Source organism: Pan paniscus, chromosome 1 (genome assembly GCF_029289425.2).
Source record: "Pan paniscus chromosome 1, NHGRI_mPanPan1-v2.0_pri, whole genome shotgun sequence".
Classification (NCBI taxonomy): domain Eukaryota; kingdom Metazoa; phylum Chordata; class Mammalia; order Primates; family Hominidae; genus Pan; species Pan paniscus.
This window is the reverse complement of record NC_073249.2, coordinates 211,640,324-211,655,935: the sequence shown is the minus strand read 5'-3', so window position 1 is coordinate 211,655,935 and position 15,612 is coordinate 211,640,324. Positions and strand designations below refer to the sequence as shown.

The following is a 15,612-nucleotide window of genomic DNA, read 5'->3' as shown; positions in this document are numbered from 1 at the left end:
TACTTTTCAGCTTGTTTATTGTTAGTGTATAGAAATACCACTGATTTTTGCATGCTGATTTTGTATCCCGAGTACAAAATAAATGATTTTGTATCATTTATTATGAATTCAGTGTTATATGTATATATATGTGTGTGTGTGTGTGTGTATGTGTGTGTGTGTAATCTTTAGGGCTTTCTACATATAAAAATCATGTTGTCCAACAATACAGGTAATTTTATTTCTGGGATATATTGAATGCCTTTCACTTCTTTTTCTTGTCTAATGGCTCTGACTAGGACTTCCAGTACTATTTCAAATAGAAGTGGTGAGGCTGGGCATTTTTATCTCATTCCTGGTCTTAGAGGAAAAGTCTTAGTCTTTCACCACTGAGAATTATGTTAGCTATGAGCTTTTCACATATGGCCTTTATTATGTTGGTGTAGTTTTCTTCTATTCCTAGTATTTTTTTAGTGTTTTCATCATGGAAAGAGCGTTGAATTTTGCCAAGTGCTTTTTCTCCATCAGTCCAGATAGTCACGTGGTTCTTCCTTTTCATTCTGTTAATGCGTTATGTTACACAGATTGATTTTCATGTTGAACCATCCCTGCATTCCAGGAATCAATCCCACTTGGTCATGGTGTATAATCCTTTTAATAAGCTGTTGAATTACGTTTGCTAATATTTTGTTGAAGATTTTTGCATCAGTGTTCATTAGGGATATTGGTCTGTAGTTTTCTTATAATGTCTTTGGTTTTACTGACAGGGTAATGCTGGTCTCTTACTTCGCCTTTTGAGTCTCAGCTTCTCCATCTGTAATATGGAGATTATAGTAGAACTCCCTGTAAAGGGCTGTTTTGCAGATTAAATGAGGGAATGAACACGAAGTGCTTTGGTAAGGCCCAGTTCACAGGAACTTCTCAAAATATGTTAGCTGATAATAATAATAAAAACAGAACAGCAGTTAATCTCATAATGAGACAGTTCAGCAGAGTGGAGCTTGTACATTCAGCCTATGTTGGCAGCAGAGCTTTCTACCAACATCAGTTTTTTGCAGTTATCTAAATACAGGAGGGAGTGGTATTATCAGGCAGTCCTCAGAAACTCTCCCTTGGCCTAACACAAGGCAAAGGCTTGTCCCATTTTGTGGTATCATCCAAAACTTCCTCCTGGCTTTGATTTCTTAATCACGGCTTGACAGCTTCTGAGGAGCTGAAAGTAATGGGATTTGAGAAGAGAAAAACAAAATGTAACACATAGAACTTATCTCTTTGATGAGTTATTAAGAGTTCATAGGCTGGGTGCGGTGGCTCACACCTGTAATCCCAGCACTTTTGGAGGCTGAGGTGGGCAGATCACCTGAGGTCTGGAGTTTGAGACCAGCCTGGCTAACATGGTGAAACCCTGTCTCTACTAAAAATACAAAATTAGCTGGATGTGGTGGTGTGCCCCTGTAATCCCAGCTACTCAAGAGGCTGAGGCAGGAGAATTGCTTGAACCTGGGAGGCAGAGGTTGCAGTGAGCCAGGATCACACCACTGCACTCCAGCCTGGGTGACAGAGCAAGACACCATCTCAAAAAAAAAAAAAAGAGAGAGAGTTCTTAGAGCACAAAGAAATGTGGTCAGTAGGAATGGAGATGAAGATGATGTGGGTAGCATTTCCCAAAGAGCAAATATGTTTTCATGTTTATTTAATAAACTTTATTATTTTTGTGTGTTTGTTTTGAGACAGGGTCTCGCTCTGTTGCCCAGGCTGGAGTGTGGTGGTGCCATCATGGCTCACTGCAGCCTCAACTTCCTGGGCCAAAGCAATCCTCCCACCTCAGCCTCCCAAGTAGTTAAGACCACAGGTGTGCACCACCACACCTGGCTAATTCTTTTATTTTTGTAGAGATAGGGTCTCCTTATGTTGCCCAGGCTGATCTTGAACTCCTGGGTTCAAGCCTCCTGCCTTGGCCCCTCAAAGTGCTGGCATTTCAGGCATGAGCCAACACGTCTGGCCTAGACTTTTTTTTTTTTTTTTAGCAGTTTTAGGTTCACAGAAAGTTGAGCAGATAGTACAGAGAGTTCCCACATATAACAACCCCTCCCCCACCACACTCACACATACACACGCAGTTTCCCCTATTATTAACATCTTCGTTACTATGATACATTTGTTGCAATTGATGAATCAATATTCATATGTTATTATTAACTCAAGCCCAGAGTTTACATTAGGATTCATTCTTCACGTTATAAAGTTCTGTGGGTTTTGACATAGGCATAATGTCAGGTATTCACCAATACAGAATCATACAGAATAGTTTCACTGCCCTAAAGATCCCCTGTGCTTACCTGTTCAACACAGCCCCCCACCTTCCCCTGACCCCTGGCAACCACAAATATTTCTATAGTTTTATCTTTTTAAAAGTTTCATGTAGTTGAAATCATACAATATGTAGCCCTTTTAGATTAGCTTTTTTCACTAAGCAATATGCATTTAAAGTTCCTCTGTATCTTTTTGTGGCTTGCGAGCTCATTTCTTTTTATCATTGACTGATGTTTCTACCAGTTTGTTTATCCATTTACCTTCTGAAGAACATTTTGGTTGCTTCCAGTTTTTGGCAATTATGAATAAAGATGCTATAAACATGTATCCAAAATAAATGAGTCTTAAAACCCAACAATAAGAAAACAACCCAAATTAAAGATGGACAAAAGATCTGAACAGATACTTTGCCAAAGAAGATATACAGATGGCAAATAAGCATATGAAAAGATTTTAACCATCATATTTCACTTAGCAATTACAAATAAAAGAATATATCTCCCCATTTTTTGTTCTTTAGCCTCTTGATGCAATGGATTACATTAATTGATTTTCAAACGCCAAATCAGTTCTTGAATACCTGGAATAAATCCCACTTAGTTGTGGTGTATAATTATTTTTATACATTGTTGGATTATATTCACTAATATTTTGTTGAAGACTTCACGTCTATGTATATGAGAGATACTGGCTTGTAGTTTTCCTTTCTTGTAATGTCTTTATCTTGATTGGGTATTCAGGTGATATTGGCCTCACAGAGTAAGTTAGGAAGTATTCCTCCTGCTTCTATTTTCTGGAAGAGATTGTAGGGAGCTGGTATCATTTCTTCCTTAAATGTTTGATAGAATTTACCAGGGAGCTCATCTGGGCCTGGTGCTTTCTGTTTTAGAAGGTTATTAACTATTGATTCAAATTCTTTAATAGATAAGGGCCCAGATCATCTATTCCTCCTTGTATGAGTTTGGGTAAATTGTGTCTTTCAAGAAATTGGTCCATTTCATCTAAGTTATCAAATTTATGGACAGAGAGCTGTTCATAATATTCTTTTCTATATCATTATAAATAATATATAAAATAATAATATAAATTATAAATATAAATTTTATATAACATATATTTATTTTATAAATATTTTATATATTATAAATATAATATAAATATATTGATATGATATAAAAATATGGTATATATAAAAATATGTTTTATAGCATATAAATAGGAATATAAAATATATATATATTTTTTGCTGTTCTTTACATTTTCTTTTCTTTTTTTATTTTATTATTATTATACTTTAAGTTTTAGGGTACATGTGCACAATGTGCAGGTTAGTTACATATGTATACATGTGCCATGCTGGTGTGCTGCACCCATTAACTCGTCATTTAGCATTAGGTATATCTCCTAAAGCTATCCCTCCCCCCTCTCCCCACCCCACAACAGTCCCCAGAGTGTGATGTTCCCCTTCCTGTGTCCATGTGTTCTCATTGTTCAATTCCCACCTATGAGTGAGAATATGCGGTGTTTGGTTTTTTGTTCTTGCGATAGTTTACTGAGAATGATGATTTCCAATTTCATCCATGTCCCTACAAAGGACATGAACTCATCATTTTTTATGGCTGCATAGTATTCCATGGTGTATATGTGCCACATTTTCTTAATCCAGTCTATTATTGTTGGACATTTGGGTTGGTTCCAAGTCTTTGCTATTGTGAATAGTGCTGCAATAAACATACATGTGCATGTGTCTTTATAGCAGCATGATTTATAGTCCTTTGGGTATATACTCAGTAATGGGATGGCTGGGTCAAATGGTATTTCTAGTTCTAGATCCCTGAGGAATCACCACACTGACTTCCACAATGGTTGAACTAGTTTACAGTCCCACCAACAGTGTAAAAGTGTTCCTATTTCTCCACAACCTCTCCAGCACCTGTTGTTTCCTGACTTTTTAATGATCGCCATTCTGACTGGTGTGAGATGGTATCTCATTGTGGTTTTGATTTGCATTTCTCTGATAGCCAGTGATGGTAAGCATTTTTTCATGTGTTTTTTGGCTGCATAAATGTCTTCTTTTGAGAAGTGTCTGTTCATGTCCTTTGCCCACTTTTTGATGGGGTTGTTTGTTTTTTTCTTGTAAATTTGTTTGAGTTCATTGTAGATTCTGGATATTAGCCCTTTGTCAGATGAGTAGGTTGTGAAAATTTTCTCCCATTTTGTAGGTTGCCTGTTGACTCTATATTTATTATAGAATATAAATATTCTATAATAAATATATCCATGGGATCAGCTGTGATGGCCTCTCTTTCATGTCTGATATCAATAATTTGTGTCTTCTCTCTTTTTTTCTTGGTTACCTACTAGAGGTTTGTCAGTTCTATTGATCTTTCCAAAGAACCAACTTTTGTTTTCTTTGATTCTCTCTATTGTCTTCAATTTCATTCATTTCTGATCTAATTTTTCTTTCAGTTCTTCTGTCTGTGTTAGGCTTATACTGCTCTTCTTCCTCTAGTCTCCTAAGGTAGAAACTTCGCTTATTGATTTCAGATCTTTCTTCTTTTCGTATGTGTGCATTCAAGGCTATAAATTTCCCTGTAAGCACTGCTTTCACTGCTTCCCACAAATTTTAAGTGGTATTTTCATTTTCATTTAGTTAAGATAATTTTTAATTTCTCCTGAGATTTCTTCCTTCACCGTGTGTTATTTAGAAATGTGTTGTTTAATCTCCAAATGTTTTGGGATTTTCCACCTGTCTTTCTGTTACTGATTTCAAGTTTACTTCCATTGTGGTCTGAGAGCATACTCTACATGATTTCTATTCCTTTAAATTCATTGAGGTGTGTTTTGTGGCTCAGAATGTGGTATAGCTTAGTGAGTGTTCCATGTCAGCCCAAGAAGAACGTGCACCTTGTTGTTGTTGGGTTAAGTGTTCTATAAATATCAATTAGATCTTGTTGATTGACGGTGTTGTTCAGTTTAACTATGCCTTTACTAATTTTCTGCCTGCTGGCTCTGCTAATTACTGACAGAGGGTTGTGGAAGTTTCAGCTGTCATATTGGGCTTATCTATTTTTCTTTGCAGTTCTGTCAGCTTTTGCCTTGTATATTTTGGCACTCTGTTGTTAGGTGCATGCACATCAAGCATTGTTATGTCTTCTTGGAGAATTACCCCTTTACCATTATTTATGGCTCTCTTTTTTTTTTAAGTTTCACTCATGTCACCCAGGCTGGAGTGTTATGGCGTGGTCTCAGCTCACTGCAACCTCCACCTACTGGGTTCAAGCGATTCTCCTTCCACAGCCTCCTGAGTAGCTGGGATTACAAGTGTGCACCACTACACCCAGCTAATTTTTGTATTTTTAGTAGAGATGGGTTTTCACCATGTTGGCCAGGCTGGTCTCAAACTCCTGACCTCAGGGGATCTGCCCGCCCTGGCCTCCCAAAGTGCTGGGATTACAGGCATGAGCCACCGCGCCTGGCCTAATGCTTCTCTTTATCCCCAGTTTTTCTTGTTCTGAAACTGCCTTGGCTGCAGTTAGTATGGCTACTTCAGCTTTCTTTTGTATTTTCATATTTTGGGTGGCAAAGTGTTTGGTGGAAACTTGGAAAGTGGCTAATAGCACAGACATTTGAATCAGGCGAACCTGAGTACAAGCCAGGTGACTTGTCAAGCGGGGTGACTTTGGGTAAATTCATTCTGTGTCTCAGTTTCCCTATCTACCAAATGGGAAACTATCTCTAGATTGTTGTGAAGATGAAATAGGGCAATGCAATAAAGCACTAAGCAATTTCCTGGCTTGTAATGTGTAAGTAATATGTTTTATTGTTACTCTAGTATACATATTAATATATTCTATTATTAATATAAGCTCTAGGTTGTTACAGGATGGAACTTTAGATGTCTAAATGCAAGTACTTTTATATAAAAGCTGGACAGGGCACCCTGAGAAGATAAACTTAGAAAATAGTTGCAAAGTCTCAAGCTGGCATGGATGTCTGGTTGACAGTGCCCTTAAAAGATGAAGACTTTGGCCGGGCACGGTGGCTCACACCTGTAATCCCAGCACTTTAGGAGGCTGGGGCATGCGGATCATGAGGTCAGGAGTTTGAGACCAGCCTAGCCAGTATGGTGAAACCCCGTCTCTCATGCCTGTGATCCCAGCATTTTGGGAAGCCGAGGTGGGTGGATCACGAGGTCAGGAGATTGAGACCATCCTGGCTAACATGGTGAAACCCCGCCTCTACTAAAAATACAGAAAATTAGCCAGGCGTGGTGGCAGGCGCCTGTAGTCCCAGCTACTCGGGAGGCTGAGGCAGGAGAATGGCGTGAACCCGGGAGGCAGAGCTTGCAGTGAGCTAAGATCACGCCACTGCACTCTAGCCTGGGCGACAGAGCGAGACTCCATCTCGGGAAAAAAAAAAATTAGCTGGGCGTGGTGGCACACGCCTGTAGTCCCAGCTACTCAGGAGGCTGAGGCAGAAGAATTACTTGAACCCAGGAGGTGGAGGCTGCAGTGAGCCGAGATCGTGCCACCGCACTCCAGCCTGGGTGACGGAGCAAGACTCTGTTTCAAAAATAAAAGACGAAGACTTCAGTGTGCTCTGCAGCTCACAGTCAGAACACTTCCCTTCATCCCTCCAGGGCCCTGCAACCAGGGGAACATGCAGTCACCTCCTTTGTGCTGAGCTTCACTCAGTCCTCTTATTAAAGTGAAATTACAGAGGAGCTTCTGTCCCTTGCCATCAGTTTGCAGACACACTGGCTGGGGCCCCTTTCCTTTGGGGAAACATGGTCACACCAAGCCCCCTTTTGAAAAGCGGGCCATCTGTGGTTAGGCAAATCCCGAATAGCTTTTAAAAAGCAATGGAAATAACTAATCGCATGAGAAATGTTTATTGTACATCAAGGTTTTTCAAAGGTAGTTATAAAACTATGTATGTAGGGTGTGATTAATTTTGTTTAAAAAAATTTAAAAGGACGTAAGCATAGAAAAAAAACGTGGAAGGATGTGAACCTCGATGTTAACCATGGCTGCCACTGGTGAGGGTGGGATTATAAGTAACGGTAATGGCTTCTTTAGTACTTTTCTCTATTTCTTGTTTGGGCCATTTCTGCCTCCTGTCCTGGTACTGAGTACCACCATAAATACCCATGTGGAGTCAGGGAAAAAGAAAATGGCCAATTCCTTGACGATTTTCGGTTTGGGTAAAATAAAAAATAAAAATAAAAACAAAAACAAAAAGAAAAGAAAATGGCCAATTCCCTGGTCCCATAATTGCCCAATATGACTCTCCCAAGATCCCTTTGCCTTTGTGTTGCCTGATTTCCCCACTCAACAACTTAGGTACCTGTCCCCAGGTCTGGTGTCAGACAGAGCACATAGCCCAAGCTCCTTCACACACTAGCTGTGTGGCCTTGGGCAAGTCGCTTAACCTCTCTGATCCTCAGCCTCCTCCTTTTAAAATGAGGATTGTCGTGATGATCTGGCGGCGGCAAAACAGGTAAAGCACTCAGCTCAAAACATTAGGGGCCGTGTCATTTTTGTTTTCATGGCTACGACTGTCCTCCTTCTCCGTTGCAGTCTCCTGACATCGACAACCACCATGCACTCATTGAATATAACGAGGCGGACTGCAGCTTTGTTCTCCAGGACTTCAATTCCCGCAACGGCACGTTTGTCAACGAGTGCCACATTCAAAACGTGGCTGTGAAGCTCATCCCTGGAGACATCCTGAGATTTGGGTCTGCAGGGCTGACCTATGAACTGGTCATTGAAAATCCACCTCCGGTGAGTCCGGGCCACTGGGGGATAGAGGGGCCATATCGCCTTCGTGCAGCCCGGCGCTCGGATGCAGCTGCAGGGTGGCGCTTATCCACATTGGTGCCACTGTGATTGCACGCTGCACACAGGCAGCAGAGACAGAGTCGACCCTGTGGAGTTCTGAGTCATTCTGGCGGGTCCCAGGAAGGAGATAATCTTAGCACCCTCTTCTGGGCATTTCTTGGAGTCGCATCTTGGCTCACATAGAACCAGTTTTCCAAAAATGTGCAACTTCCTGAGAGGAGGCGGAAAACAAGGTGTGCTTTTGAAAATGCAGAGGTGGATTTCATTTTTAGGTAGATGAGCACGCTGCTCCTTCCTAGCTCTGTGACCTGGGCCAGATTCTTCATATGCCCAGGTCTCTACCTTCTTGATGGCACATGGCATCAAGAGAATGTCTGTAGAGCCTGAAACTCAGTGTCCAAGTAGACGCTCTTAACACATAAGCGCCTGAAAAGCCAAATCTGTGAAGTCCGAGCCAGTGTTTCCCTAAACATGTCTGATTATCAGAATTTGAGGGGGACTGTTCAGTAAAATTACAGGTTCCCAGGGCCCCTCCATGGGAAATTCTAATTTTGTGACTTGCCAGTGGGGGAGGAGGAGGATGCACAATATCTGTATTTCTTTTTTTTCATACAAAGATATTTATTGAAGTATTATTTGTAGTGGCATAACATTTGAAACCTAAATACCCATCAAAAGGGGCATTGTTTAATAAAATATAAGGGGTTCATTCTTATGTGGATAACTATGCTGCTTTTTTTTTAAATGCAGCTTTATTGAGGTATAGTTGATATACAGTAAAACTGTACATGTCCAAAGTACATCATTTGCTAGGTTTGGGAACATGGAATATACCTGTGAAGCCATTGCCACAACCAAGACATTAAGTGCACCCGTCACACTACAGGGTTCCTCATGACCTTAGCATTTCTTTGCTTCCTTGCTTTGAACAGCTTTATAGAAGTATAATTTATGCAGCATAAACCCCGCCCATTTTAAGCGTACAATTCAACACATTTCAGTGTATTTACAGAGGGGTGCAGCCATCACCACAAGCCACTTTCAGAACATTGCCATCACCACGTACATCCTAGAAAGAAACCTGTGAGATACTTGACTTTTTGTGTTGGTTTGTGCAATTTTTTATGTTTTAAATTGTGGTAAAATACATATAACATGAAATTCACCGTATTCACCATTTCTAAGGAACAGTTCGGTGTTGAGTGCATTCACATTGTGGCGCTGCTGTCACACCGTCGATCCACAGAACTCTTTTCATTTTGCAAAACTGAAACTCTGCCCCTATTAAACAAGAGCACACTGTCTCCCTGTTGCCCTCTCACCCTAGCCTCTAACGACCACCGTTCTACTTCCTGTCTCTGTGAATCTGACTACTCTGGGTACCTTGTATAAGTGAAATCATACGATATTTGTCCTTTTGTGTCTAGCTGGTTTTACTTAGCACCAAGTCCTCAAGGTTCATCCATGTTGTAGCATGCGTCAGACTGTCCTTCCTTTTGAAAGCTGAAGAATGCTCCCTTGTATGAGAGACCACATTTTGCTTATCCGTTCTTCCATGGGTAGACACGTGGGCTCCTTCCGCCTTTTGCCTATTGCAAATGATGCAGCTGTGAACCTAAGTGTACACATTTGGGGAGGGGTATTTTGTTTTAATCACATAAGTGTGTCACCCAGTGGTAAAGATGTCCAACCTTCACTACTGAAGGAGCAAAAGAATGTATTATAAAAGATTCTGTTTTGGCCAGGCATGGTGGCTCACACCTGTAATCCCAGCACTTTGGGAGGCCGAGCCGGGCAGATTGCCTGAGCTCAGGAGTTTGCGACCAGCCTGGGCAACACGGTGAAACCCCGTCTCTACTGAAATACAAAAAAAAAATTAGCTGGGCATGGTGGCGGGCGCCTGTAGTCCCAGCTACTCTGGAGGCTGAGGCAGGAGAATTCCTTGGACCCAGGAGGTGGAGGTTGCTGTGAGCCAAGATCACGCCACTGCACTCCAGCCTGGGTGACAGAGCGAGACTCCGCCTCAAAAAAAAAAAAGATTCTGTTTTGTATAATAGTTTATATTTTGTTAGTGAATGAGAACGGTAGAGTTATTACAATGGAATAATGAGGAGGAGCAGGAGGGACACTGTGCTAAGGCATTTACCTGCTTTCCCTTATTTAATGCAACAGCCTAGGGCATGGGCTCTCTCATGATCCCCATTTTACAGACAAGGAATCTGAAACTCAGAGAGGTTAAGTAATTTGCCCAGGACCACACAGCTAGTCACTGTGAATTAAACTCTGTCTCCACTTGCAGGTAACAATTGGGAGAAAACCATTGGGTCAGCTGCTAGGTGCAGCAGTATCATCAACTAGTTTTCAAAGACAACAAAGCACACTTTTTTTTTTTTGAGACAGAGTCTCACTCTGTCACCCAGGCTGGAGTACAGTGGCCCGAGCTCAGCTCGCTGCAAGCTCAGCCTCCCGGGTTCACGCCATTCTCCTGCCTCAGCCTCCCGAGTAGCTGGGACTACAGGTGCCCACCACCATGCCTGGCTAATTTTTTGTATTTTTAGTAGAGACGGGGTTTCACCGTGTTAGCCAGGATGGTCTCGATCTCCTGACCTCGTGATCCGCCCGCCTCAGCCTCCCAAAGTGCTGGGATTACAGGCGTGAGCCACCGCGCCTGGCCAACAAAGCACACTTTTACAGTCACTTGGCTGTACATGAATTTTAACAATTCTTATTTCTACATGCAGTTGCCTCCTGCTTTATTAGCTAAGGGACTTTTGGCAGCCAGACATCTGCCCCCTGGCCCATGCCCAGGGTACCTCACAGCAGCCCGAGCGTTTCCAGGGGGCAAGCCGAGCCTCTGTCCCTGCCAGGTTTTCCTCAGAAGACCCCCCCCCCCCCGCCTCCACCCCATCCTCACAAAACTGCTCTCGGCTCCCTTTCAGAGCATTCCTAGATCAAGAGACATTCGTGCAGGCTTCCTCTGAGTGACAAAGGGTCCTTTGCAGGCCTGAGTGAGGGCAGCCACGTGGACTGAGTTTCTCCTTCTGATGGCTTCCCTTTCAGTTTGCCTGATGACCTCGACCTGTGAGCTATAAAAAAGAAAAAAGGAGGTAGTGAAGAGCGTCTCTCATCAAATCTCATCTCATTTTGGGGTCCAGTTTTTCTAAGAAATGTGTAGCTGTCTTGATTCCAGCATGCTCTTGTCTCTTATTGATTCTTTGAGTCCCTAGAGAGGGCGCTGTGTCTTCCCCGCGGCAGAGTTTTCAAGGATTGTTTCCTTAGGAAGAGGATTGTCCTAATATTGTAAGGCTTAGCTGTTCTTCTCCCAAGAAAGAGTTCCCAAACAGAAAAATTTATTTCAGGCTTTGTGGTGACCATAACCAACAGAGAGGGACGTGACAGCCATTTCAATAGGAAATGGGAGGTGGAGGCAGAAGTTAGAGACCCAAATGTGTTTGTAGACATCACAGTGGCTAGCGTGGGTGTCCTGAAGTTCAAGTGAGTCTGCCCCACACAGTTCTGCCCTGCTCTTGACCAGCTGTGGGATCATGCACAAGTTGCTTCACCTCTCAAAGCCTCAGTTCCCATTTCTGTAAAATTGGAATCCTAATAGTTCCTCATGTGGGGTTACTATAGTAGTAAACGGGTCATTGTTTGCAAATTGCTTAGCCCAGCATCTGGTGCCTATGATAGCAGGAAGGTAAGAGGAGCACACTAGCAGCCACCTGCCTCCACTGTGAGCCTTCCCATGGACAGAAAACCTCCCAAGACCTCCCAACTACCAGGTGGATGCCTTTGCAAATAACTTACCCATGGAGTGACATACAAGGTAGAAAAACAGAAAGAAACTCTTGGTTTACAAAGTACATTGGCACCCACGATATGCTTAAGAGTACACGTTATATATCATAGCTTTTTTGCCAAAGTATAGCCTAGGGGCCAAGCGTGGTGGCTCATGCCTGTAATCCCAGCACTTTGGGAGGCCAAGGCAGGAGGATCGCTTGAGGCCAGGAGTTCGAGACCAGCCTGGCCAACATAGTGAAACCCCATGTCTACCCAAAACACAAAAAATTAGCCAGGCGTGGTGGCACATACCTATAGTCCCAGCTAGTCAGGAGGCTGAGGCACAAGAATTGCTTGAACCCGGGAGGCAGAGGTTGCAATGAGCGAAGATCATGCCACAGCCTGGGCAACAGAGTGAGACTCTCTCAAAAAAAAAAAAAAAAGTATAGCCTAGGGCCACCACCTTGCACAACTCCAGTCACCATTCACAGTAGAGTCCACAAAGATGGCACCCCCTGGAGTTGTGCGAGGCATAACCTACAGGGCCATTTGCGATGCCCTGAAGCCACTGTTGAGTAGTAACACTGACTCCCTGCCTAAGTGTCAGGCGTGTGAAATCCAAGTCACAAAGTCAGATGTGCTTGTCGCGTTGTGCCTGCCATTATGATGTTTGCTTGTTGGTTTCTTTAGTGCTTTATGATTTCCAGGAAAGGAGCTGTGAGTGAGGGTTGTCCTGTGAACACTAGTGCTGTTCTTATAAAGCAGCTAGGTAAGGAAACCTATGTTGGCCTATTCTGCCCTGCTCCCATTCCAGCCAGAGCTTCCCACATGACTTCTGGATGCAGTCCTTTGACCCTCTTGCAACCTAATGACATCCTGCCCAACCTAAAGAGTGCCCATATGCCTGGCTACTCACTGCCTTAAAGGGGAAGCTCTTTGGGAGTGCAGTGAAGAACACAAAGGTTTTGGAGTACGATAGACTGAAGTTCAAACTCCAACGGCAATCTAGCCTTTCTGAGCCTCAGTTTCCAACTTTTGCCGGGCACGAACACATTAACCACAGGCTCCCTTTCCCCCTTCAGAATTTGCATACAGGCCTTTGGGACCATCACATCACTGTATAAACTGAAGCCCAAAGAGGTTCTGCAATGTTCCCAAGATTGTGTAATCAGTTACGGCCAGAACCAGGATTAAGTCTCCTGAGTCCTGGTCTGGGAGTCTTTCCCAACAGCCCAGAGCATCTCGGTCACCTGAGAGCTCAGGCAAGTTCCTCACTGCAGTGCTGCCAGCCTGCCACTTCACATGCTCATGGGGGATGATATATCGTGTGGGTAGAAATGAAAGCCACCGATGATAGAAGAAAATGCAGTTTCAGATAGGGGCTTCCTCATTCGCCTCCACTGTCTTCACCAGGGATGCTGCTGAAGTTCCTGGACAAACTCAGTTCCCCCCTTTCAGTCTCTTTTTTGATGGTGATGATAATGTCTGGTGGCTAATGTTTAATGAGCATTTACTATACGTACCAGGAAGTGTTGTAAGTACTTAATATATATGATCTCATTCAGTTCTCACAAAGTAAGAAGTGTCTGTTGTCATCTCCATTTTACAGGTGAGGCACAAAACGTAACACATTTTTCGGGGTTATAGATGGTAGGAGGCAGAGGAGGTAGACGAGCCAATTCTGCTTAATTCTAAATCCCATGTTCTTAACCAGAGGTCGGCAGACTACATCCCATGGGCCAAATTGAGACCATCTCCTGTTTTTATAAATAAAGTTTCATTGTAACACCTCCATGCCAACCAGTGTTTGCTTCTCTGCTCCAATGGCAGAGTTGAGTAGACAGAGATCATATGGCACACAAAGCCAAAAATATTTACTCTCTGGCTCTCTAAGCAAAAGTTTACCAACGTCCACTCATAACACTATGCTATTCTGCCTCTTTCATTTACCCAGTGTCTGAAAGAAGGGCTAAAAAGGAGGATAGGAGATTCTGGGGATAGGAGAAAGAATGAATGCCCCCGCTATCTGCTAGGAACTGCGCTGGTTAATACTTTACTTAGTTAACTGAGGAATAGGAAAAAGGGAAAATACACTTTGAACAGTCTTCATTACCTCTTTTTTTTTTTTTTGAGACAGAGTCTCACTCTGTTGCTTAGGCTGGAGTGCAGTGGCACGATCTCAGTTCACAGCAACCTCTGCCTCCTGGGTTCAAGCAATTCTCATGCCTCAACCTCCCAAGTAGCTGGAATTACAGGTGTGTGCCACCATGCCCAGCTAATTTTTGTATTTTTAGTAGAGACGCAGTTTCACCATGCTGGCCAGGCTGGTCTGGAACTCCTGACCTCAGGTGATCTGCCCACCTTGGCCTCCCAAAGTGCTGGGATTACCCACCTTCATTACCTCTTTAAAACAGAACTTGGAGATATGTGGTTCTAAATATACACATACATGTATATGCATTTGCATATATAGTAATATAATCATATTGATACATCTGATAAATATGCTTGACATTAATGTATAATATACGCAAGAGATGAATATTTATAAATTTTACCTGTTTCTTCAACTGGAAGTTTTCTTTTAAAACTTTGGAATGTTTTCCCTGGTATAACTTTTGAAACAGAAATTTGAGGTTTATAGTCCAGAGGCTGCTGTAGCTAGAGAACTGTTTATTTGTTCCAAATTTCTCCACCTGATGTTTTATTACCTGTGGTTGGTTCCTTGGTCTTAAGTCACTTCTTCTCTGGGGCCACTGCTTTACTCTTACAAGTTTAAAGGTAAATTTGGTGCATGATTATAGCCTGGTGGGTTTTACTCAAACAAGTCAGAACTCGCATTAACACCTTTCATTCTGAGTACATAGTGATATTTGTGCTCAAGTGTCAATAAGCATATTTTCCAGGAAATTTTACTGTTTGCAAGTGTCAGAAACCCAACTCAGACTAGCCTAAGCAAAAGAAGGAGAAGAAGAAGTAGCTGAAGTTATTTTTCATGTAACTGAAAAGGCCAGAAGCATCAGCTTCAGGCCTGGCTAGATCCAGGTGCTCAAGGGATGCTCAGGAATCAGTCTGTTGGGGTTACCTCTCTCGGCTTTGGAGCCCCCCTCCCTCTTTCTCTGTACCAGGAGTTTCTTCCTTCTGTCTTCTTCCTTCTTTCTTGCCTATTAAACTTTCCGATCCTTAAAACTCAAAAAAAAAAAAAAAAAAAAAAGGAATCTCTTTCATCTTTGTGAGCTTCACAGTCTCAAGCAGATTCTTGCCCCACCTGTAATGAGGTGGCCACTGGCAACCCCAGCACCTTCCAAACTCAGCAGCTCTAGGAAAAGAGCAAGCGTCTTCATTGGCTTCGTTTGGATCACATGACTATCCCCGAACCAATCAGTGAGGCCAGAGACATGGAATGCTCTGACTGGCCAGGCCTGGGGCATACTCCCTCCCCTGGAGTGGAGGGGATGAGCCCCATTGTGGGAGGGAGGGGTGTCTCCCCCACACCCATGCAGGAGATGGATGCAATGTAGGGAGGAAAAACAAAAAAAAAAGCCCATGGCAAGAAAGCATTCCTCCTACCTAAGCTGAGCCTCCGTAATGAGATTCCGTGCGAGGAGCTTGGGGTAAGAAAATGATGAATAATCCATTCTCTATCAGGGAAGTTCCAGGCAGGTCTCCAAGGAAGTAGCGTGGCTTGTTTTTC

At 42.8% G+C, this 15,612-nt stretch overlaps 1 protein-coding gene across 12 annotated transcripts in view; it reads left to right on the top strand.

The window, feature by feature from the left end:
• FHAD1 (forkhead associated phosphopeptide binding domain 1) overlaps positions 1 to 15,612 on the top strand; it is a 164,040-nt gene that overhangs the window by 27,834 nt on the left and 120,594 nt on the right. For all 12 annotated transcript variants that reach the window (XM_055097955.2, XM_055097980.2, XM_055097974.2 and 9 more), the window contains exon 3: positions 7,875 to 8,081. In XM_055097955.2, the coding sequence (XP_054953930.1) occupies positions 7,875 to 8,081 (207 nt within the window). The remainder of the gene's footprint in view (positions 1 to 7,874; positions 8,082 to 15,612) is intronic.